General features: G+C 36.8%; 1 protein-coding gene across 1 annotated transcript; it reads left to right on the top strand.

The window, feature by feature from the left end:
• The first annotated feature begins 21,154 nt into the window (after positions 1 to 21,154).
• On the top strand, positions 21,155 to 22,369 carry LOC140176184 (uncharacterized). The gene is made up of 2 exons (XM_072206081.1): positions 21,155 to 21,299; positions 21,957 to 22,369. The coding sequence occupies exons 1-2, from the start codon at positions 21,155 to 21,157 to the stop codon at positions 22,367 to 22,369; spliced, it is 558 nt and encodes a 185-aa protein (XP_072062182.1).
• Positions 22,370 to 24,628: the final 2,259 nt, after the last annotated feature.

Genomic DNA, 24,628 nt, shown 5'->3' with positions numbered 1-24,628 from the left:
TTTCCGGATTCTCTTGAATGCTGCCATCAATCTAGCTTATACCACGAAGATTCTGGTTAAGAGATCTAAGAGACACTAATTCAATCGAAAGTAGAACGGAAGTGGTTGTCAGGCACGCGTTCATGGGGAATGATGATGATTGTCACGTTCATCACATTCAGGTTGAAGTGCGAATGAATATCTTAGAAGCGAAATAAGATGAATTGAATAGAAAATAGTAGTACTTTGCATTAATCTTTGAAGAACAGCAGAGCTCCACACCTTAATCTATGGAGTGTAGAAACTCTACCGTTAAAAATACATAAGTGAAAGGTCTAGGCATGGCTGAATGGCCAGCCCCTCTGATCTAAGAACCAGGCGTCCAAAGATGTCTAATACAATAGTAAAAGGTCCTATTTATAATAAACTAGTCACTAGGGTTTACAGAAATAAGTAATTGATGCATAAATCCACTTTCGGGGCCCACTAGGTGTGTGCTTGGGCTGAGCTTGAGTGTTGCACGTGTAGAGGTCCTTCTTGGAGTTGAACGCCAGCATTTGTGCCAGTTTGGGCGTTCAACTCTGGTTTTGGATCCTTTTCTGGCGCTGGACGCCAGAATTGGGCAGAGAGCTGGCGTTGAACACCAGTTTGCGTCGTCTATTCTTGGCCAAAGTATGGACTATTATATAATGCTGGAAAGCCCTGGATGTCTACTTTCCAACGCAATTGGAAGCGCACCATTTTGAGTTCTGTAGCTCCAGAAAATTCATTTTGAGTGCAGGGAGGTCAGAATCCAACAGCATCAGCAGTCCTTCTTCAACCTCTGAATCTGATTTTTGCTCAAGTCCCTCAATTTCAGCCAGAAAATACCTAAAATCACAGAAAAACACACAAACTCATAGTAAAGTCCAGAAATGTGAATTTAACATAAAAACTAATGAAAACATCCCTAAAGGTAATTAGATCCTACTAAAAACATACTAAAAACAATGCCAAAAAGCGTATAAATTATCCGCTCATCATGGACCAAGCTAAGGTAGAGGTAATTGAAAAATTACCACCACCTGCCAATATTAAGGGAATCAGAAGCTTTCTGGGGCATGCAGGATTCTATAGGAGGTTTATAAAGGATTTTTCAAAAATTGCAAAACCTCTGAGCAATCTTCTAGCTGCTGATATGCCATTTGTCTTTGACACGGAGTATCTGCAGGCATTTGAAACTCTGAAAGCTAAGCTGGTGACAGCACCAGTTATCTCTGCACCAGACTAGACATTACCATTTGAACTGATGTGTGATGCCAGTGAGCATGCCATTGGTGCAGTATTGGGACAGAGGCACAACAAGCTTCTGCACGTTATTTACTATGCTAGCCGTGTTTTGAATGACACACAGAAGAATTATACAACCACAGAAAAAGAGTTACTTACAGTGGTTTATGCCATTGACAAGTTCATATCTTATTTAGTAGGATCAAAAGTGATTGCGTACACTGACCATGCTGCTCTAAAATATCTCCTCACAAAGCAGGATTCAAAACCCAGACTCATAAGATGGGTGTTGCTTCTGCAAGAGTTTGATATAGAAATAAGAGACAGAAAAGGGATAGAGAACCAAGTAGAATATCACTTATCCAGAATAGAACCAGTAGCAGGAGCGTCCCTCCCTCCTACTGAGATCTCTGAAACCTTCCCGGATGAGCAACTCTTTGCCATTCAGGAAGTACCATGGTTTCCAGACATTGCAAACTATAAAGCTGTGAGGTTCATACCCAAAGAGTACAGCAAGGTGCAAACGAAAAAATTGATTTTTGATGCAAAATACTACTTGTGGGATGAACCATATCTCTATAAGAGGTGTGCAGATGGTATGATCTGTAGATGTGTACCTAGAGAAGAGGCACAGAAAATCCTATGGCATTGCCATGGATCACAATATAGAGGACATTTCGGAGGTGAGCAAACAGCCACCAAGGTTCTCCAGTGTGGCTTCTACTGGCCTACTCTCTACAGAGACTCCCGAGAGTTTGTATGTAACTGTGACAGCTGCCAAAGAGCTGGTAATCTGCCTCACGGTTATGCCATGCCTCAACAAGGGATCTTAGAGATTAAGTTATTTGATGTATGGGGTATTGACTTCATGAGGCCTTTCCCACCGTCATACTCAAACACTTATATTCTGGTGGCAGTAGACTATGTATCTAAATGGGTAGAGGCAATTACAACACTCACTAATGATACTAAGATAGTGCTGAAGTTCCTCCAGAAGCATATCTTCAACAGGTTCGGTGTCCCTAGGATACTGATCAGCGATGGAGGCACTCATTTCTGCAATAAACAGCTTGACTCTGCTCTGGCTCGATATGGAATTAACCATAAAGTGGCGACTCCATATCATCCATAGACAAATGGGCAGGCTGAAGTCTCAAATAGAGAACTAAAACAAATCCTGGAGCGGACTGTAAATGCCTGTAGAAAGGATTGGGCAAGAGGTCTGGATGATGCTCTGTGGGCATACAGAACAGCATTCAAGACTCCTATAGGAACCTCTCCATACCAGCTTGTGTATGGAAAAGCCTGTTATCTGCCAGTGGAACTGGAACACAATTCCTATTGGGTAACTAGGTTCCTAAACCTTGATACTAAGGTAGCTGGAGAGAGGAGATTACACCAGTTGAATGAGTTGGAAGAATTCAGACTCAATGCTTTTGAAAATGCAAAAATTTATAAGGAGAAAGCAAAAATATGGCATGACAAAAGGCTGTCATCTAGAGTCTTTGAGACAGGGCAGAAGGTCCTGCTATTTAACTCTAGGCTCAGATTGTTCCCCGGGAAATTGAAATCCCGGTGGAGGGGCCCATATGTGATTACAAGTGTGTCACCATATGGCTATGTAGAACTTCAAGATATTAATTCTGACAAAAAGTTCATTGTTAATGGACAAAGAATCAAACATTATCTTGAGGGCAATATTGAGCAAGAATGCTCAAAGCTGAGACTAAGTTAAAAGCTCAGTAAAAGTCCAGCTAAAGACAGTAAAGAAGCGCTTGCTGGGAGGCAACCCAGCCATTATCAATAATTAGATGTTTGTAACAGTTAGATAAGTCTTTTTAATTTTGTTTTCCTTGTTAATTAATATATTTTCAGTGAAAAAGTCAGGAAAATTGAGGTTCAGGACATAAAATAGAGAAATCACAGAGGAAAGGAGCTCACTGGCGTCAAAACACCAGTAAAGAGACAATCTGGGCGTTAAACGCCAGAATGGCTACCATTCTGGGTGTTTAACGCCAGTAAAGGTATCATTCTGGGCGTTAAACACCAGAATAGGCAGCATTCTGGGCGTTCAGAAAAACGCCCAGTGAAAAAGGATTTCTGGCGTTTAACGCCAGCCAGGGTACCTGGCTAGGCGTTAAACGCCCAAAATGGCCACCAGATGGGCGTTTAACGCCAGAACAGATAGGGGAGACGTAATTTCGTTTTCAATTCAAATTTTTTCAAATTTTCTTGTTTTAATTCAAAATTTTCTGCATCTAAACATTACAAACATTGAATTTCTAACTTCCATTAACAAAAATTCATAATCTTATAAATTCCTTTTAATTCTCCTTCAAATTCTTTTCAAATCTTTTCCAAAAACTCATTTATCTTTCCAATTTCTTTTCAAATCTTTTCAATTCATTCATATTATCTTTTATTTCTTAGATGCATAAACAAAAATTCAGATTTAACTTCCTCATATCTTCTTCATATCTCTTAAATTTTGAAAACAATCTTCTCTTTTGCGTATCATGTTTATCTTGTATCAATCATATCTTTCAATCATATCTTTTTCTAAAATTTCGAACCAATACCATCCCTCCCCTCTTTTATACATTCGGCCATCACCCCTCCTCCATCATTCGAATCATTCTCTCCATCTACTCATCTTCTTTCTTTGCTTTTGCTTGAGGACAAGTAAACCTCTAAGTTTGGTGTGATTTTTCGTGATCACTAACCAAGATCATGGCCCCTAAAGGAAAACAACCCACTCAAAGAGGTAAGAAAGAAAATAATCCAAAACCACAATGGATGCATGAGAGGTTCTGCACCAAAGAACATGCAGATCATTACTTCAAAATAGTGTGCAGAAGATCAGTGATCCTGGAAGTCAAGTTCGATATGAAAGAAGACGAATATCCAGAGATCTAAGAGCAGATTCGAAACAGAGGCTGGGAAATCCTAGCTAATTCTGAGATGAATGTGGGAAGAAACATGGTCCAGGAATTTTATGCAAATTTGTGGCTGACAGATAAGCAAAGAATGGAGGGAACTGCCTTCCACACTTTCCGAACCATGGTCAGAGGGAGAATTATCTACTTCCATCTTGACAAAGTGAGAGAAGTCCTCAAACTTCCTCAACTGCAAGATGATCCAGAATCTTTTAACAGGAGAATGGCTAAAGATAAAAAGTTGGATCAAGTTCTAGAGGACATATGCCTCCTTGGAACCAAGTGGATAACCAATTCAAAAGGTATCCCAAACCAACTGAAGAGAGGAGACCTCAAGCCAGTTGCTAGAGGCTGGCTGGATTTCATTGGGCGATCCATACTTCCCGCCAGTAACCGCTCCGAAGTCATTGTCAAAAGAGCAGTGATGATCCACTGTATTATGCTGGGAAAAGAAGTGGAGGTTCATAAATTAATTCCTTGTGAAATTTACACAATTGCAAACAAGGAATCCACTGAGGCCAAATTGGCCTACCCAAGCTTGATTAGTCTGCTATGCAAAGATGCGGGGGTATAGATGGGTGTGGATGAATTTATCCCAGTTGAACGCCCAATCACCAAAAAAGTGATGGATGGATCTCAAATTCAAGATAACCCCACCAAGAGGAGGGCGCATGAATTTCTTCCAGAAATTCCTCAATTTGACTATTGGGCTCGCTTAGAAGCATCTGTCACCAAGCTGCAAGAAGCTGTGAATCAACTCAAAGAGGAGCAACAGAATCAAAACAGCATGCTTTGCAAACTGCTCATAGAACAAGAGAAACAAGGGCGTGAGATACAGGAGCTAAAGCGCCAGAAGTTATCCCTTGAAGAGCCAGGCGTCCCACAAATTGAAGGAGCACTATCCTCTCCCAATGCAGGCTGTTGAGTCCTAACTTTGTGATAACTTTTGTTATTAGAGATCTATTTTAAGAGTTACATGAGCATTAGTATTAGAGTCATTTATTTTTATGTGTTTAATTTCCTTTCTTTTATTATTATTTGTCTACTTTTATGCTTATTTCATGTCTTATTTTTATTTCATGATCAATAAAGTTTAGAGTCTATATCTTAAAGCTATGAATGTCCTATGAATCCTTCACCTTTCTTAAATGAAAATGTTTTTAATTGCAAAAGAACAAGAAGTACATGGATTTTGAAATTTATCTTGAAATTAGTTTAATTATTTTGATGTGGTGGCAATACTTTTTGTTTTCTGAATGAATGCTTGAACAGTGCATATTTTTTATAGTGGAATTTATGAATGTTAAAATTGTTGGCTCTTGAAAGAATAATGAAAAAGGAGACATGCTATTGATAATCTAAAAAAATCATAAAATTGATTCTTGAAGCAAGAAAAAGCAGTGAAAAAAAAAGAGAAAAAGCAAGTAGAAAAAGCCAATAACCCTTTAAACTAAAAGGCAAGGGTAAAAAGGATCCAAGGCTTTGAGCATTAATGGATAGGAGGTCCCAAAGGAATAAAATCCTGGCCTAAGCGGCTAAATCAAGCTGTCCCTAACCATGTGCTTGTGGCGTGAAGGTGTCAAGCGAAAAGCTTGAGACTGAGCGGTTATAGTCGTGGTCCAAAGCAAAAAAAGTATGCTTAAGAGCTCTGGACACCTCTAACTGGGGACTCTAGCAAAGCTGAGTCATAATCTGAAAAGGTTCACCCAGTTATGTGTCTGTGGCAGTTATGTATCCGGTGGTAATACTGGAAAACAAAATGCTTAGGGTCACGGCCAAGACTCATAAAGTAGCTGTGTTCAAGAATCAACATACTGAACTAGGAGCATCAATAACACTATCTGAATTCTGAGTTCCTATAGATGCCAATCATTCTGAATTTCACAGGATAAAGTGAGATGCCAAAACTGTTCAGAAGCAAAAAGCCACTAGTCCCGCTCATCTAATTAAGATTAATCTTCATTGATGTTTTTGAAATTTATTGTATATTCTCTTCTTTTTATCCTATTTTGTTTTTAGTTGCTTGGGGACAGCAACAATTTAAGTTTGGTGTTGTGATGAGCGGATAATTTATACCCTTTTTGGCATTGTTTTTACATAGTTTTTAGTATGTTTTAGTTACTTTTTATTATACTTTTATTAGTTTTTATTCAAAAATCACATTTCTGGACTTTACTATGATTTTATGTATTTTTCTGTGATTTCAGGTATTTTCTGGCTGAAATTGAGGGACCTGACCAAAAATCTGATTCAGAGGCTGAAAAATGACTGCAGATGCTGTTGGATTCTGACCTCCCTGCATTTGAACTGGAGTTTCTGGAGCTATAGAATCTCAATTGGCACGCTCTTAATTGCGTTGGAAAGTAGACATCCTGGCTTTCCAACAATATATAATAGTCCATACTTTACCCGAGATTTGTTAGCCTAAACTGGCGTTCAAAGTCAGCCTAAAAGTTCTGGCGTAAAACGCGCAAACTGGCACCAAAGCTGGCGTTTAACTCCAGGAATAGCCTAAGCACGAAAAATCTTCAATGCTCAGCCCTAGCACACACCAAGTGGGCCTCGAAAGTGGATTTCTGCACTATCTGCACTTAGTTACCCATTTTCTGTAACCCTAGGTTACTAGTTTAATATAAAAACTACTTTTAGAGATTCATTTAGCAACCTATGACATTTTTTACATTTCATATTGTACCTTTGACGGCATGTGTCTCTAAACACCATAGGTGGGCGTGAGGAGCTCTGCTGTGTTTCAATGGATTAACGCAATTACTACTATTTTCTATTCAATCACGCTCGATTCTATTCTCAGATACTCACTCGTACTTCAATATGGAGAATATGATGATCTGTGACACTCATCATTATCCTCAACCCTATGAACGCATGTCTGACAACCACTCCATTCTTTCTGAGCTCAACGTAGTCATTGAGCGATAGCTTGAGTGCGTATCTCTTGGGTTTCTAATCCACGGACCGAGTCCGGAGGTTAGAACCTTCGTGGTATAGGCTAGAATCATTGGCAGCATTCCTGAGATCCGGAAAGTCTAAACCTTGTCTATGGTATTCCGAGTAGGATCTGGAAGGGGATGACTGTGACGAGCTTCAAACTCACGAATGTTGGGCGCAGTGACAGTGTGCAAAAGGATAATGGTCCTATTCCGACGCTAGTGAGAATCGATAGATGATTAGCCATGCGGTGACAGTGCTTGGTATTTTTCATCCGAGAGGATCATACAGCCTGCTATGGAAGGATCCCATGCGTGTTTGGAGAAGAAGACAGTAGGAAAGCAGAGATTCAGATGACAGAGCATCTCCAGAACCTCAGCCTGTTTCTCATTACTGAATCACAAGTACTGTTTATTTTATGTTATTTATTTTTCGTAAATATAATCACTCTTATCATTAATCTCCTGACTAAGATTTACAAAATAACCATAGCTTGCTTCAAGCTGACAATCTCCGTGGGATCGACCCTTACTCACGTAAGGTATTACTTGGACGACCCAGTGCACTTGCTGGTTAGTTGTGCGGAATTGTGAAAAGTGTAAACACAATTTTGTGCACCAGAGAGAAAGAGAGGTGCGGTAGTGGGGATCCTATGGGGTCCACAGATCCTGAGGTGTCAAGGAATTCTGGTCCCTACACCTTTCTGGCGTTTAAACGCCCTCTGTGTGCCATTTCTGGCGTTTAACGCCATCTCTGCTACCTTTTCTGGAGTTAAACGCCAGGCTGATGCCCTTTTCTGGCATTTAATGCCAACCAGACACCCTTTTCTGGCTTTAAACGCCAATCCGTCTGTCAATTCTGGCGTTAAACGCCAGTCTGTCTGCTAATTCTGGAATTTAACACCCAGAATGCTGCCAGACTGGCCGTTAAACGCCCATTCTGCTATCCTTACTGGCGTTTAAACGCCAGTAAGCCTATCTTCCAGGGTGTGCTATTTTTGATGCTGTTTTTTATTCCGCTTTAATTTTGCAGCTGTTTTTGTGACTCCACATGATCATCTACCTAAAGACAACATAACATGACAATGGAAAACAAATGTCTATAAAGATAAATATAACATTGGGTTGCTTCCCAATAAGCGCTTCTTTAATGTTAACAGCTTGACAGTGAGCTCTTAGAGAGCTTCACAGAGACTCAGAGCTTAATGGTCGCCTCCCAACACCAAACTTAGAAGTTGAGTGTGGGGGCTCTGTTTGACTCTGTATTGAGAGAAGCTTTTCATGCTTTCTTTCCATGGTTACAGAAGAAGATCCTTGAGCCTTAAACACAAGGTAGTCCTCATTCAATTGAAGGACTAACTCTCCTCTATCCACATCAATCGCAGCTCTTGCTGTAGCTAGGAAGGGTCTTCTAAGGATAATGGATTCATCCTCATCCTTCCCTGTGTCTAGGATTATGAAATCAGCAGGGATGTACAGGCCTTCAACCTTCACTAAGACATCCTCTACAAGTCCATAAGCCTGTTTCATTGATCTGTCTGCCATCTCTAGTGAGATTCTTGCAGTTTGTACCTCAAAGATCCCTAATTTTTCCATTACAGAGAGTGGCATGAGGTTTATTCCTGACTCCAGGTCACATAGAGCCTTCTCAAAGGTCATGGTGCCTATGGTACAAGGTATTAAGAACTTTCCGGGATCCAGTTTCTTCTGAGGTAATTCCTGCTGAACCAAGGTATTCAGTTCATTGATGAGCAATGGAGGTTCATCCTGCCAAGTCTCATTACCAACTAGCTTGGCATTCAGCTTCATGATTGCTCCTAGATACCGAGCAACTTGCTCTTCAACAATATATTCATCCTCTTCAGAGGAAGAATACTCGTCAGAGCTCATGAATGGCAATAGTAAGTTCAGTGGAATTCCTATGGTCTCTGTATGAGCCTCAGATTCCTTTGGTTCCTCATTAGGGAACTCCTTAGTGGTCAGTGGACGTCCATTAAGGTCTTCCTTACTGGAAATCACTGCCTCTTCCTCCTCTATAGGTTAGGCCACTTTGGGTATATTGATGGCCTTGCACTCTCTCTTTGGATTCTCTTCTGTATTGCTTGGGAGAGTACTAGGGGGGATTTCAGTAACTCTTTTACTCAGCTGACCCACTTGTGCCTCTAAATTTCTGATGGAGGACCTTGTTTCAGTCATTAAACTGAGAGTGGTCTTAGATAGATCAGAGACTATGGTTGCTAAGTCAGAGAGGCTCTGCTTAGAATTCTCTGTCTGTTGCTAAGAAGACGATGGAAAAGGCTTGCTATTGCCAAACTTATTTCTCCCGCCATTATTATTATTAAAGCCTTGATTAGGCTTCTGCTGATCCTTCCATGAGAAATTAGGATGATTCCTCCATGAAGGATTGTAAGTGTTTCCATAGGATTCTCCCATGTAATCCACCTCTTCCATTGCAGGATTCTCCGGGTCATAAGCTTCTCCTTCAGAGGGAGCTTCTTTAGTACTGCCGGATGCAGCTTGCATTCCAGTCAGATTTTGAGAAATCAGCTTGACTTGCTGACTCAATATTTTATTCTAAGCCAATATGGCATTCAGGGTATCAATCTCAAGAACTCCTTTCTTCTGAGTCATCCCATTATTCACAGGATTTCTTTCAGAAGTGTACATGAACTGGCTATTTGCAACCATCTCAATGAGTTCCTGGGCTTCTGTAGGGGTTTTCTTCAGATGAAGAGATCCACCAGCAGAGTGGTCCAATGACATCTTGGACAATTCAGACAGACCATCATAGAATATACATAAGATGCTCCATTCTGAAAGCATGTCAGAAGGACACCTTCTGATCAATTGCTTGTATCTTTCCCAATCTTCATAGATGGATTCACCTTCCTTCTATCTGAAGGTTTGGACTTCCACTCTAAGCTTGCTCTTCTTTTGAGGTGGAAAGAATTTGGCCAAGAAAGCATTGACCAACTTTTCCCAAGAGTTCAGGCTTTCTTTAGGTTGTGAGTCCAACTATATCCTAGCTCTGTCTCTTACAGCAAAGGGGAAAAGCATAAGTCTGTAGACCTCGGGATCAACCCCATTGGTCTTAACAGTGTCACAGATTTGCAAGAATTCAGCTAAGAATTGATGAGGGTCTTCAAATGGAAGTCCATGAAACTTGTAATTCTGCTGCATTAGAGAAACTAATTGAGGCTTAAGCTCAAAGTTGTTTGCTCCAATTGCAAGAATTGAGATGCTTCTTCCATAGAAGTCGGAAGTTGGTGTAGTAAATTCACCAAGCATCTTCCTTGCATCTCCACCATTGTTGTTGGGTTCGGCTGCCATGTCTGCTTCTTTTTCGAAAATTTCTGTAAGGTCCTCTCCAGAGTGTTGTGCTTTAGCTTCTCTTAGCTTCCTCTTTAGAGTCCTTTCAGGTTCAGGATCAGCTTCAACAAGAATGTCTTTATCCCTGTTCCTGCTCATTTGAAAAAGAAGAGAACAAAGGGAGAATGTGGATCCTCTATGTCACAGTATAGAGATTCCTTTATGTGAGTATAAGAATAGAAGAATAGAAGAATAAGGTAGAGAGAGAATAAGAAGAATTCGAACACAGAGAGAGGGAGAGGGTTCGAATTATGAGTAAAAGAGAAGTGTTAGTAAATAAATAAAATAAATAGAAAGAGATGAGAGAGAGAGAGAGAGTATTCGAATATTAATTAAAAGAAAAGAAAAATATTTTTGTTTTTATTTTAATTATAAGTTAGAATTCGAAATTTAAGAAAGGAAATAAAAGTAAAATTAGAATTTAGAACAATTAGTTAATTAAAAAGAATTTTGAAAAAGTGATTAGTTATTTTCGAAAATGAGAATTGAAAAAGTAGTTAAGTAATTTTCAATTTGCTTTTATTTCTTTTGGGAAAAAGATAAGAAATAGTAAACTTTTTAAAATTAAAACAAACAAGTCAAGTGGTTAATTGAAAATGATTTGAAAATAAATTTTGAAAAGATAGGAAGTTAGAAAAAGATTTTGAAATTAAATTTCGAAAAAGATATGATTGAAATTTATTTTGAAAAAGATTTGAAAAAGAAATTAAAAAGATTTGATTTTTAAAAATAAAGTTGATGACTTGACTAACAATAAACTAAAAGATATGATTCTAAAATTTAAAGATTGAACCTTTCTTAACAGGAAAGTAACAAACTTGAAATTTTTGAATCAAAACATTAATAAGAAGAAAAAGATTTTGAAAATTTATTTAAAAAATTCGAAAATATTAAGAAGAAAAATAAAAAAGATTTGATTTTTGAAAAAGATTTGAAAAGATAGAATTTTTAAATTGAAATTTTGACTTGACTAACAAGAAACAACTAAATTTTAAAATTTTTTTACTAAGTCAATCCAAAATTTCGAAATTTATGAGTAAAATAAGGAAAGATATTATTTTTTATTTTTTTGAATTAATGAAGAAAGAGAAGAACAATAAAATGACACAAAACTAGTCTAAAAAAAATGACACAAAACATAAAAATTTAAGATTGAAACAAATGGAACATACAAGAACACTTGAATGTCAAGATGAACACCAAGAACACTTTGAAGATCATGATGAACAACAAGAACATACTTTTGAAAATTTTTTTAAGAAAAGAAACACATGCAAGACACCAAACTTAAAAATTTTTAAACTTTAGACACTAATAATTCAAAAATACACAAGAAAAAACAAGAAAATACATAAAGCAAGAAAAATTAAAGATCAACAAGAAAAATCATCAAGAACAACTTGAAGATCAAAGAAGAACACAATGCATGAATTTTCGAAAATCTAAGAAAAATTAAAAACATGAAGTTAACACCAAACTTAAAATTTGACACTAGACTCAAACAAGAAACACAAAAACTTTTTTTTGGTTTTATGATTTTATTAAATTTTTTTTTGTATTTTTTTTCGAAAATAAAAATAAAAAGCTTAAACATAAAATAAAATTACCCAATCTAAGCAACAAGATGAACCGTCAGTTGTTCAAACTCGAACAATCCCCGGCAATGGCGCCAAAAACTTGGTGCACGAAATTGTGATCACACTTTTCACAACTCCGCACAACTAACCAGCAAGTGCACTGGGTCGTCCAAGTAATACCTTACGTGAGTAAGGGTCGATCCCACGGAGATTGTCAGCTTGAAGCAAGCTATGGTCATCTTGTAAATCTTAGTCAGGCGGATTCAAATGGTTATGAGGTTTTAATAATTAAAAGATAAATAAAACATAAAATAAAATAAGATACTTATGTAATTCATTGGTGGGAATTTCAGATAAGCGTTTGGAGATGCTTTGTTGCTTCTGAACCTCTGCTTTCCTATTGTCTTCATCCAATCATGCGTGCTCCCTTCCATGGCAAGCTGTATGATCCTCTCAGAGAAAATGGTCCAAGTACGGTTTCTACACGGCTAATCAACTGTCATATTTCTCGTCTCAGATGAAAAAAACCAGGCACAGCTACCGCACGACTAATCATCTATCGATTTTCACTTGTGTCGGAATAGGATCTCTCTATCCTTTTGCACACTGTCACTGCACCTAACATTCGCGAGTTTGAAGCTCGTCACAGTCATCCCGTCCCAGATCCTACTCGGAATACCACAGACAAGTTTTAGACTTTCCGGATCTCAGGAATGCTGCCAATTGGTTCTAGCCTATACCACGAAGGTTCTAATCTCATGGACTCGGTCCGTGGATTAGAGACCCAAGAGAATATACTCCGGCTGTCGTTCAATGACTACGTTGAACATCATGTAGACTGCTTGTGGTTGTCAGGCACGCGGATCTTGGCTAAGCGAGTAACGAAGATAGTGGGTGATTGTCATGGGTCACCCTTCATTCTGACTTAACTGAATTAAGTACGAGAGTATATATTGGAGAAGAAGTAAGCGTGAATTGAAAGAGAAACAATAGTACTTGCATTAATTCATGAAGAACAGCAAATCTCCGCACCTTAATCTATGTGTAGAAACTCCACTGTAGAAAATACATAAGAGAAAAAGGTCTAGGCATGGCCGTGTGGTCAGCCTCCCAAATGTAAACAATGGCATAAGCTCCCCGAATACAATAGTAAAAAGTGCTATTTATACTAAACTAGTTACTAAGGATTATAGAAAATAAGTAACTAAGTGCAGATTGTGCAGAAATCCACTTCCGGGGCCCACTTAGTGTGTGCTTGGGCTGAGAATTGAGCTTTATACGTGCATAAGCCTTTTCTAGAGTTAAACGTCAGCTTGGATGCCAGTTTGGGTGTTTAACTTCTGTTCTGGTGCCAGTTCTGGCGTTTTACGCCAGAAAATGGTCTCTGGCTGGTGTTTAGACGCCAGTTTGGGCCATCAAATCTCGAGCAAAGTATGGACTATTATATATTGCTGGAAAGCCCAAGATGTCTACTTTCCAACGCGCCAATTGGGCTTCTGTAACTCCAAAAAATCTACTTCGAGTGCAGGAGGGTCAGAATCCAACAGCATCTGCAGTCTTTCTTAGCCTCTGAATCAGACTTTTGCTCAGGTCCCTCAATTTCATCCAGAAAATATCTAAAATTATAGAAAAATACACAAACTCATAGTAAAGTCCAGAAATTTGATTTTTGCATAAAAACTAATAGAAATATAATAAAAAGTAACTAAAACATACTAAAAACTATGTAAAAACAATGCCAAAAATGGTATAAATTATCCGCTCATCAGAAGACCTTAAGATAGGAATGAACTGAATGAGTTGTTGATTTGAATTATGTATGTGGTATATGAATTATGAATGAAGATGGATTGAGTTGTATATGTTATAGTATGATTTGGTGATTTCAAAATGATGGTAATTATTGATGTGATGAAGTTTGATGAAGTATGTAAATAATGGATTGCAAAATTGAATTGAACAATTAGATGTGAATGATTAAGAAAATGATGTATGGCGGCATGTTGAGGTATGAATGAGTAGTATAGGATCATGTTGAGGAGCATTTGGTACTGTGTTGGTTGTGAAATTGTTGCTTTGGAATTGAGAATTTGAAAAACTAGAGGTTTTTGTAAACTTTGGTAGAAGCTGATTTTTGACCAACTTCAGTGGGCCATAATTTGGCTTCTGAACTCTCAAATTTTGCAAAATTTTTTTAAATGAAAATTAGGTTCGTGAAGTTTACAACATTTGAAGAACGGATCAAAAATGATTTTTAATAAACAAGTTATGCGCGTTCGAGGTTAGGGTGTGAAAAACTGATTTTTCTGAGTTAACAGCTTTTCTAGAAAACCTAACGCATGCGTACACAAAACATGCATGCGTACGTGAGAATACTACACTCGCCTACGCATGAGGTGAATGTGTACGCGAATATGTCAAATTTTCAATTATGCGTACGAGGAAACGTTCATGCGTAAGCGAAAATGCTTTATTTACACTCACGCGTACGCAACTGAGGGCCTGTATATGCAGGGAGCCCCTTCTGTTTCATGAGCTCGTGTAAGCGGATGGTGCTCGTGTACGCAATTTTGGCATTTTAACACTTATGCGTATATGAGAATGGGCCCCTATTTTTTTTTTAAAAGTGTATTTTTTAAGTTTTAAACTATTATTCTAGCTTTCCGAACCTCTTTAATACCAGTTTAAGATCTGTTGGTAACCTTTTTTAAGATTTAGAACAAAGGCGAACATTTTGAATAAGTTAGGTAGAAAATTGAGAAAGAGATTGAGAAGTGAAGGGTTGAATTGTTAAGGCAATAAAGTGATGAATGATACATGATACGTAATTTATAATGATGGTGATAATAATGATGATTAGAGATGGAATGAGATGTGAATTGATGATGATAATGACAATGATAAATGGTGAATTAAAAGTCCAATTTGACTAGTATAATTTGAAATAAATTGTTGACCCTCTGTCATAAGATGTGACAGGGCACTTTAATTCCCCAGTTCCCCCATGGGCATACACATATATATAAATTTAAGGTTGAGGTGTCTCCCCCATGTAAAAAGTTGAGCTTAGAATTTTGTCTCCCACATGGATGAGCTTGGGATTATTCCCATGGATATTGTTGAGATTGGGGATGCAAGTACAGAGGGACAGTCCATGGTTAACTACCAAGACATGTCAGGTTGGCTATATAACCGACAGATGATATCATCAGCCATAGGACATGCATACATCATATGCATTTGTATGTTTTGCTTGAGTGTACATTGTTTTAGTTTGCTTAACTGCTTAACTCTGCATATCCACTACTTGTTCTACTTGCTGTAATTTTACCTCTATCTGTATTTTCTTATTTAATTTGTATGTGTATGCTTCTGAGAGACTCTCTCATGGCAGAGGAGTGATGAGGGTTGTTCCACCAGTGTTTAGGAGGTTGAAGGAGGTAAAGGTGAAGAGATAGGTTAGAACTAGGAATCCCATAGTTAGAGTACCAATCCTTTTGGTTTAGAGTTAATTTTAAGTTTAATTTCTGAGTGTCGAAGTTCTAGGAATGCCGCTAGCTTTTTCGGGACCTTTTATATTAACTCTGCGTGCACCTTTACCATGCTGAGAACCCCCAGTTCTCATTCCATATATATTTCTGCTGTCTTTCAGATGTAGGTCGAGAGGTACCTCACTGAGAATTTTGGAGGCCTTTTTGGAAGTGAAGAACTACACTTTTGGTGCTTTGTATTTCGATTATGTATATAGATTCTCCGCCTTGTATATTTTATATTTTGTCCCTCTCGGAGGTTGATATGGAGAAACAGGAATTTACTTTGTGGTTTGAGTATATATTTTAGGTTGTATATATATATATACACATACTCTGGCCGGCCTTAGCTTCGCAGGTCGAGTCTGGAGCTTGATATTTGTATTTTTAGAACTCTGATTTGTATATATATATTTTAGCTTTCTTACGATCTTGCTTATCTGTTTACGATTATCCTTAGGAGAGTGACGCAATCCTCAGTTTCGATTTTGTTTAGCTTATTCTTCATAGCTCCTCGTTATGGTTTTCTTTCAACTATATATATATATATATATATATATATATATATATATATGTACGTCTTCTCTTTTACATGTCGTAATACCTCCCCACCTCTGCTTTATGACTTAAGAGTAAGGTTCTGTATGGTAAGGTGTTACAATAAAAAATCCTAAGATAATAACAAAGTTTGCAGGAGAGGTTGGTGAATTGACTACTGAGCATATCGCTCGATATATGGTCGAATTGGGCAATTTAGCAAATGATGAAAATTTGAAAATGAAATTTTTCCTTGTTCTTTAATGAAGATTGCTTTTACTTGGTTTTTAAATCTCAAGCCTAATTTGATTGTAACTTAGGCATAGTTGGAAAGTGTTTTTAATTCCCAATTTTATAGAGAGGAATTGAATATTCTAATCACTAATTTAATAGCTTTCAAACGTGATGAAAGGGAGTCGATTGATGACTCCATGATTCATTTTAAGAATGCTCGAAGTCAATGTTACGTGTCACTTACCGAAAGTGAAGTAGTAAAAATAGCAACTATGGGGTTAAGTTTTTATATGCGTCAAAAGTTGCTTAATGTGCATATACCTGATTTGGCTCATTTGGCTGAAAGGGTTCGATAGGTAGAAATTCTTCAAAAAGAAAAAAGAAAAGTTTAAAAGTGAGAAATAGTTAAAAGGTAAAACCTTTGCTCAAAAGGAATGGTTCATATGTTAAAATGGAGACCTTGAGTGAGGAGTCTGATGTTGAATTTCTTGAAGTCGATTTGGCTGAGTTGAAAAATGGTCCACCTTATATTTGTTCTTTGCTTAATAAAATTAAAAGTGTTGATAAAGCTAATGATATGAAATATAAGAATGGAAAAAAGTATAGGATATTTCGAAATCAGATAAAATATTTGATGCGTTGCTTAGAGATAAACAATTGGTTTTACCAGAAGGCAAGACATTACTTTCGATAAAAGATTTAAAAGGAAAACTTTATTATAAATTTTATCAAGCAACTAGCCATTTGACTAATAATTATGTCTGTTTCAGGGACTTGATCCAAGAAGTAATTATAGAAGGAAGATTGAAGTGTGATGATAGCAAAAAGGAAATGATAATTTATACTGATCCTTTCTATGCTAGAGCAAATTTTGCTGAGCCTATTTTCTTAGGGATCAACATGGTCGGCTTCACTTATGAATTTGATACTGCTTTGGGAGATTTTGAAACTAATGTTCGATCAATATACCCTGGTGTTGGTGAGGAGCTGTTGGAATTTCTAATACAACAAAAATTAAAGGATCAAGACATTTCTTTGTGCCCTCAATGTAATGTTGTATTTGATGCTGAGCCTACGACACTATTTGAAAAGGAAAGAATGAAAAAGCTCATAAGGAGGAGCAGATTCGTCAGAGGCATTCCCCTTGATGACAAGATGGACAGAGTTCCCACAGCTCTTAGGAAAATTTTGTTCCTCCACTTGATCATTTTCACAAACTTTGGGAGTACAATGGATCAAGAACTGTCAAGAGTTTCACAATTGAGACGCAGAATATAGGCGTAATCCTCAAAGGGGCCATCGATGTTATAATCGAGGACGTTACCCATATCCTCAAGGAAGAACTAAAGGAAATCGAGGTGGAAGATTTGTGCACCAAACAAAGTCAGAAAGACCATCGACCTCAATAGACAAAGGGGTAACTCCTTCTGTTCATACTCAGATTGTTTTTTCGTCTGATGGAGAAACTTATTCGAAAGGGATTTTTTTTTTCCCAATAAAAGGGGAGAAAGGCAAGGCTATTGCAATAGTCCCTATTGATGGTAAAGAAAAAGATGCTGATTTGGATGAAGAGTACTTTGGTGAGGGAGGTGAGGAAATGGTAGGCACTATTTCCATTATACCAACTGAATATTTAGGAAAATATAAAGAAAACTTGAGTGAAGACTATGATGTCGAAGATGAAGAGGTTTTTGCTTTTGTACGTGAAGATGAGGAGTTGGGATGCTTCAAAAAGCCAACTAAGAAGCAAAAACTGCACCTTCGACCTTTACACATCACTGCTTGTATGAGTGGTATATGCATCGATAAAGTGTTGGTCAATGGAGGAGCGACAATTAGCTTGTTGCCAGAAAATATGCTAATCAAAGTAGGAAAATATTTCGATGATTTGATACCCACAAACGTCTCAGTGACTGATTATAGTGGAGTATCGACACCATCAAAAGGTTTGGTAACTCTCCAAGTGCAAGTAGGGTCATCATCTTGGACCACGGTTTTTATGGTGGTTCCTTTGAAGGCATGTTATAATGCCTTACTCGGTCAAGAATGGATCCTTTTTTGGAATGATGAAGGAATGTCTGAAGTAATCAAGGCAGATTCAAACCTTTATGTTGAGCAAATGCATGTTGATTTTAAGGTGTGTAATGATAAGATGAAACCACTTGATATTGACAGGATGCTCAAATATTATGATTGTGAAGGTTGCTTTTAAACTTCAGAAGGACTTAGCGTGAAGCTTCAACACCCAATACTTGATTATACTCCCACTGGCTGGGAGTGATTCGGTTCAACGTGAGAGTTCGATTTCATCTTGTCATGGCTAATGAACAAGATGTATCACACTATTTAGGTTCTTTAAATAATTATCTAAGTAGTTTTGATTCTATAAAAAACATTTCATGTTCTAGAAATGATTCTTCTTATGAGGTCGAGTCGAATAGGGATTTCAATTCAGTTTTTCAATTCCTAGTGTAGCTTCGATTCCTAAAGTCGAGTCTATTTGTGTGTTAGGTACTACATGTATTTTCATTTCTAGTATTAATATTATGGATCAGTCTGATGTTGAAATGTCTAAACGTCTTAGTGTTGTAAATGGTTTGACTGCTAACTCAGTCAATAATAAAGTTTTCTTTGCTTTAGATGATCAAGTTGATTTTACTTTCACTTGCATTTATGATTTGGAGCCTTTAGGTTTTGAGAAAACTTCAGTTGAAGACACTCATATTGAAAAAGGTTTGAATCCTAGGATCCACTTGAAGAAATTAATTTAGGATCAGATAGTGATTACAGACTTATATTTGTAACAATCTTAATGAGTAATTTTGAACGAAGTTCATTAATTTATTGATCGAATAGAAAGCTTGTTTTGCTTGGGATTATGATAAATGCCTAGTCTTGATCGTTCGTTGGTAGAACATAGATTGGCATTGAAGCCATTTTGTCGAACAGTAAAACAATCACCTAGATGATTCACCCCTGAAATTAATCTCAAAATCAAAGAAGAAATTGAAAGGCTAATCAAAGCAAAGTTTATTCGAACTGCTCGCTATGTCGATTGGGTATCGAATATTGTACCAGTAATGAAAAATAATGGAAAGTTTTGTGTTTGTATCGACTTCCGTGATTTAAATAATGCCACTCCTAAAGATGAGTATTTTATGCCTATGATAGACATGTTAATCGATTCAGTGGCAGGTAATGAAATTTTAAGTTTCATGGATGGTTATTCTGGCTATAATCAAATCTTCATAGCTAAAGAAGATGTTTTGAAAATAGCTTTTCGATGCCCTGGAGCTTTGGGAACTTATGAATGGATAATGATGCCTTTTGGTTTAAAGAATGCTGGGGCAACATATCAATGTGCTATGAATACTATTTTTCATGAATACATTGAAAAATTTATTAAAGTATATATCGATGATGTAATGGTGAAATCAAAATCAATGGATCAACATCTCAATCATTTAAGCCATGCATTCCAAACTATGCGAAAGAAAGGTTTAAAAATGAATCCTATAAAATGTGCGTTTGGAGTTTCGGTGGAAAATTTTTTAGGATTCATGGTACAAAAGAAAGGATTGCTATTGATCAAAACAAAGTGAAAGCAATTCTAGCATTGCCATATCCTAATCGAAAAAAGAGGTTCAATCATTTTTGGGGAAAGTTAACTTTCTTCGTCAATTTATTTCTAATTTATCTGGTCGAACATGCATCTTTTCGACCATGGTGAAGCTTAAAAATGATTCCCAATATTTGTGGAAGGAAGAACGCCAATAGGCATTCGATTCAGTTAAGGATTATCTATCGAAAGCACCTGTAATGGCAACAGTCTGACCTTTTAAACCTTTAAAATTGTATGTTGCGGCTTCAACAAATATAATTGGTTGTATGCTGGCTCAAAACGATCAGGAACTACATGAAAGGGAAATTTATTACCTAAGTTGAGTGTTGTCTGATATCGAAATGAGATATTTTGCCATCGAAAAACTGTGCCTTTCCCTTTACTATTCTTGTACAAAATTAAAATGTTATATGATTGTAAAAACTATTCAATTTATTGCACAAACTGATCTAATTAAGTATATGTTGTCGTACTCGATACTAAGAGGTCAATTGGGAAAATGGATGGTTGCTTTAACTAAGTTTAATTTGCAGTATGTCCCGGCTAAGGTCAGGTCATTGCAGATTTTTTGGTTGATTAACCAACCATCTTAATGACCAGGGGGCAAATATTATTCATATTAAGTCTGAACCTTGGAAATTGTACTTTCACGGATTGAAACACAAGGATGGTGCTGGTGTTGGCATTCTGATTATATCTCTAGAAGGTATTCCATTGAAATTTTTGTTCGAATTAAAATACCCATGCTCGAACAATATAGCTGAATATGAGGCTTTGATTTTAGGATTAGAAATTTTGATCGACAAGGGGCATTAAATATCCAAATCTTGGGGATTCTTAATTGGTTTTAAAGCAGTTGTCAAAAGAATTCAAGTGTAACAATGAAAAGTTACAAAAGTATTTGTCGATAGCATGGGAGTTATTAGTGTCATTTCGAAAAGTATTATTTGTTCATATTCCAAAAATTCAAAATGAATTTGCTAATGAGTTGGCTCAAATTGCATCGAAATATAAAGTTCTACTTGAGACCTTAGGAAAGTTGATAGAGGTTCAACAAATACTTAACCCTATTGAAGAAAATGAAATTTTAGTCATTGATGAGTGGGATGATGATTGGAGAAAACCAATTACAGAATATTTAAAAGATCCTAATATGCGAGTTGATCGAGATGTGAAGTTAAAAGCAATGAATTTTGTGGTAATAGGTGATGAGTTGTATAAAAGAAGCATCGAAGAAAGTGTCATGAGTTATTTGGGTCAGTCAGAGAAAATAATCGCTTTTGGTGAAGTCCATGAAGGTATATGTGGTGCCCATCAAGCTGGTGAAAGAATGAAGTGGGTACTGCGACGCGATTGAGTGTATTGTCCGTCCATGGTCAAAGATTGTATTGATTATGCAAAAGCATGTCAAGAGTGTCAGAAACACGGGGTAATACAACTAATTCCCGCTTTTGAATTGCATTTGATTATAAAGCCTTGGCCATTTAGAGGATGGGGTTTGCATTTAATTGGAATGATTTACCATCCATCATCTAAAAATCACAAATTTATTTTTGTAGCGATTGACTATTTTACAAAATGGGTGGAGTTTATTGTTTTGATAGAAGTTTGTCAAAATGAGATTCTTAATTTCATAGAGGAACATATAATTCATCGATTTGGAATTCCTCAAACTTTAAGTACTGATCAAGGCACTATGTTTACTGGTCAATGTATTAAAAATTTTGCAATATCGAGGAATATAACTATGGTGACTTCGATCCCGTATTATGCACAAGCAAATGGTCAAGTTGAAGAAGCAAATAAGATGTTAATTAATTTGATTAATAAACAAATTGGCAAAAAACCTTGCAGTTGGTATGAAACTTTGAGTCAGGTATGATAGGCTTATCAAAATTCACCAAGAGGTTCGACAAACACATCTCCTTATAAATTAGTTTATGGCCATGATGCAGTTTTACATTTAGAAATTAATCTTAACACTATAAGGGTGATGTATCAAGAGGAATTACCAGTTGAGGATTATTGGAATGCAATGTTCGATGAGTTGAATAACTTGGACAGTGACCAAATGTTAGCACTCGATCATATTATTCATCAAAAAGAGAATGTTGCTCACATTTATAATCGACGGGTAAAAGAAAAGTGTTTCCAAGTGGGTGAATTAGTCCTTATGGTTATTTTACCAATGGAAAAGAAGTCAAGATTCTATGGTAAATGGTCCCATAATTGGGAAAGCCCTTTCCAGGTAATTGACTTATATTATGGAAATGCATGCCGAATTAAGAATATCGATTCTAGCATTGAGGTTAAATCAGTCAATGGAAAATATTTGAAGCGGTATCGATGTTGGGAGAATAATGATTAATACATGTAAAGAAATATAAATAACAACAGGAGAGTTTCGGAAGTACTATGTCTAAAAAAAATAAAAAAACAACAAATACTTGGCATCCCAAGTCTTTAAAGATAAGGTTCTAATAACTCTTCTAATTCGAATCGAAAACACACTCTTTCTTCGTCAAAAGAAGTGTAAACATTGATTTCATCGTGCTCTTTGAGTTGCAATTTCTCTTACTTTCTCCTAAGCCAGCCAGATTGTTTTCCATTTCACAAAGGGTTCGAAAAAGATCTTGTTTCCTCTTTTTAGCTTTTTAAGTAAGGCCCTTCTAATTGAGCTTCTTCCTCATGAATTTGGGCAAGTTCTTCCCTGCACTGAGTTAACCGAACTTGAGTACTGCAGCGTGAGCAAAACCAACTTCATATTCTTTATAAGTTTTTTGTGTTGACTTAGAGGAAGTATCAAACTTTGTGCATTCTGTTTCGATGACTGTCTTCTCTTTCTTACTTAATTCATTTTGTTTTGGGAGAAGAATAGGTTATTGGCAAATTTTTTGAATTTCTTCACTACTTTGGAGAAGTTGAGTGGGACCTGATATTCGAGAGTAGTACACAACATATTTGAAAAAATTGCATTCAAGTCATCTCAGTTTACCCACTTATCGATAGTATGCGTTAGGAGCCTAAGAAAGGCAGATAGTCTTTTGATGGCATGATGAGTTAGTTCTTTTAGGAGCTCTTGTTCTGATAACTCTTCCATGGTCGGAATCCAAGTTGGCATCTTTGTTTTATCAGAGATTTTGGACATGGAAGCAAGAAGTTCAGCTAAATCAGCCTTTGGTGGACTGGAAACATTGGTGGAAGGAGTTTCTTGGGTTTCAGAAGTTTGATTTGAAGATTGCCTAGGTTGATTGACTGAATTCGGCAAAATCTCGACACTTGGAGAACCCAAAAGATGTTCCTTTTCCTCAATATTCTTTGCAAGTGGGTTATTTTCCTTCGAGGGAGAAGAGGCAACAGTGAGATCGACATCGACCTGAGGAGAAGAAGGTATATCATCAACAGAATGAATTTATAGGGATTTTTCTTGATTCAAATCCTTTGAGGTATGCTTTTCGACAGCTGGTTGACCAATATCTACATCAGGGGGGTCAACTTCTTTAGTTACTTGCTTGTTAGGCTATTGTGTCTCTTATGTAACACCCTGATTATCCTAAGCCTAACCTCATACCGTAAAGCAAAGGATAACTAAGTGTCACGACAATTCTAAGACTTATACGATAATATATGTATCTATAGAAGGGAATAATAACAATAATATGAGAAGCCTGATGAATAATTACATCTCAGAACAGAAACAGAAAAGTGCAAAATGTTCACACGTTAACTAAAAGCGTAAGGGCCCAAGGTACAACATAGGACATAATACCATATATATATATATATATATATATATATATATATATATATATATCAAAACGGTCAGTTTGTTAGATGTCAACATCCTTGACTCCCTTTTTCTAAACATCCGAATTCATGGTCTTAACATAAAGGAAGGATCTATCCCAGCCGCTTTAAACTATAGGATTCAATACAAGGTCATGAACACTTGTAATTCTAAAGTCCTTCTTAAATCCAGTGATAGCGAAACTACTTTGTTTGTCACAGACATGACAAAGGCCAACGTCACGGTCCCAAGGCTCATAAAGTAGGATGAAATTGACCTTGCTCAGTCATGGTCAATTGATCGAGCCATTCCAACGCAACCTAGACAAGAACCTCTCTTACGAGAGATAAAACAAGATGAGTCAGGAAGAGTAGAGATTTTCTTTGACAGACGAAACTCTTTTTCTTCTAGATCTGAAGCAGGAACATCTAATGATTTTGCTTCAGCAAGAAAATCTTTTTCTATGATTTCACATCTCAGTTTTCAAGTAAAATTCCCAGATCTATAAATTCTGGAATTAATATTTCTGGGGTACAAAATAATTCAAACATTTCTCAACTATTTTATCAAACTGATGATGATGTTGATTTACAATCTATTCAATCTCCAACATATTCTTCAATGAATGATTTCCATGAGTAGAACAGAATTTGTTATAAATAAAGAAGCCCTACGTAAAAATCTTTACTCTAAGGAGTATGATCTCTATAGAGAATGGTATTTACATACATATACAGCTTCCCAATCTCATCTTTTAAAGAAAAATATTACAATTTTCTCAATGAGGTCATAATCCATATTCTTTTCTTTGAATGGTTTTAGGCTTATTCCATCAAAAAT

This window comes from Arachis hypogaea, chromosome 11, assembly GCF_003086295.3.
Source record: "Arachis hypogaea cultivar Tifrunner chromosome 11, arahy.Tifrunner.gnm2.J5K5, whole genome shotgun sequence".
Lineage (NCBI taxonomy): Eukaryota > Viridiplantae > Streptophyta > Magnoliopsida > Fabales > Fabaceae > Arachis > Arachis hypogaea.
The sequence above is the reverse complement of the archived record's forward strand: the minus strand, read 5'-3'. Positions and strand labels throughout refer to the sequence as shown.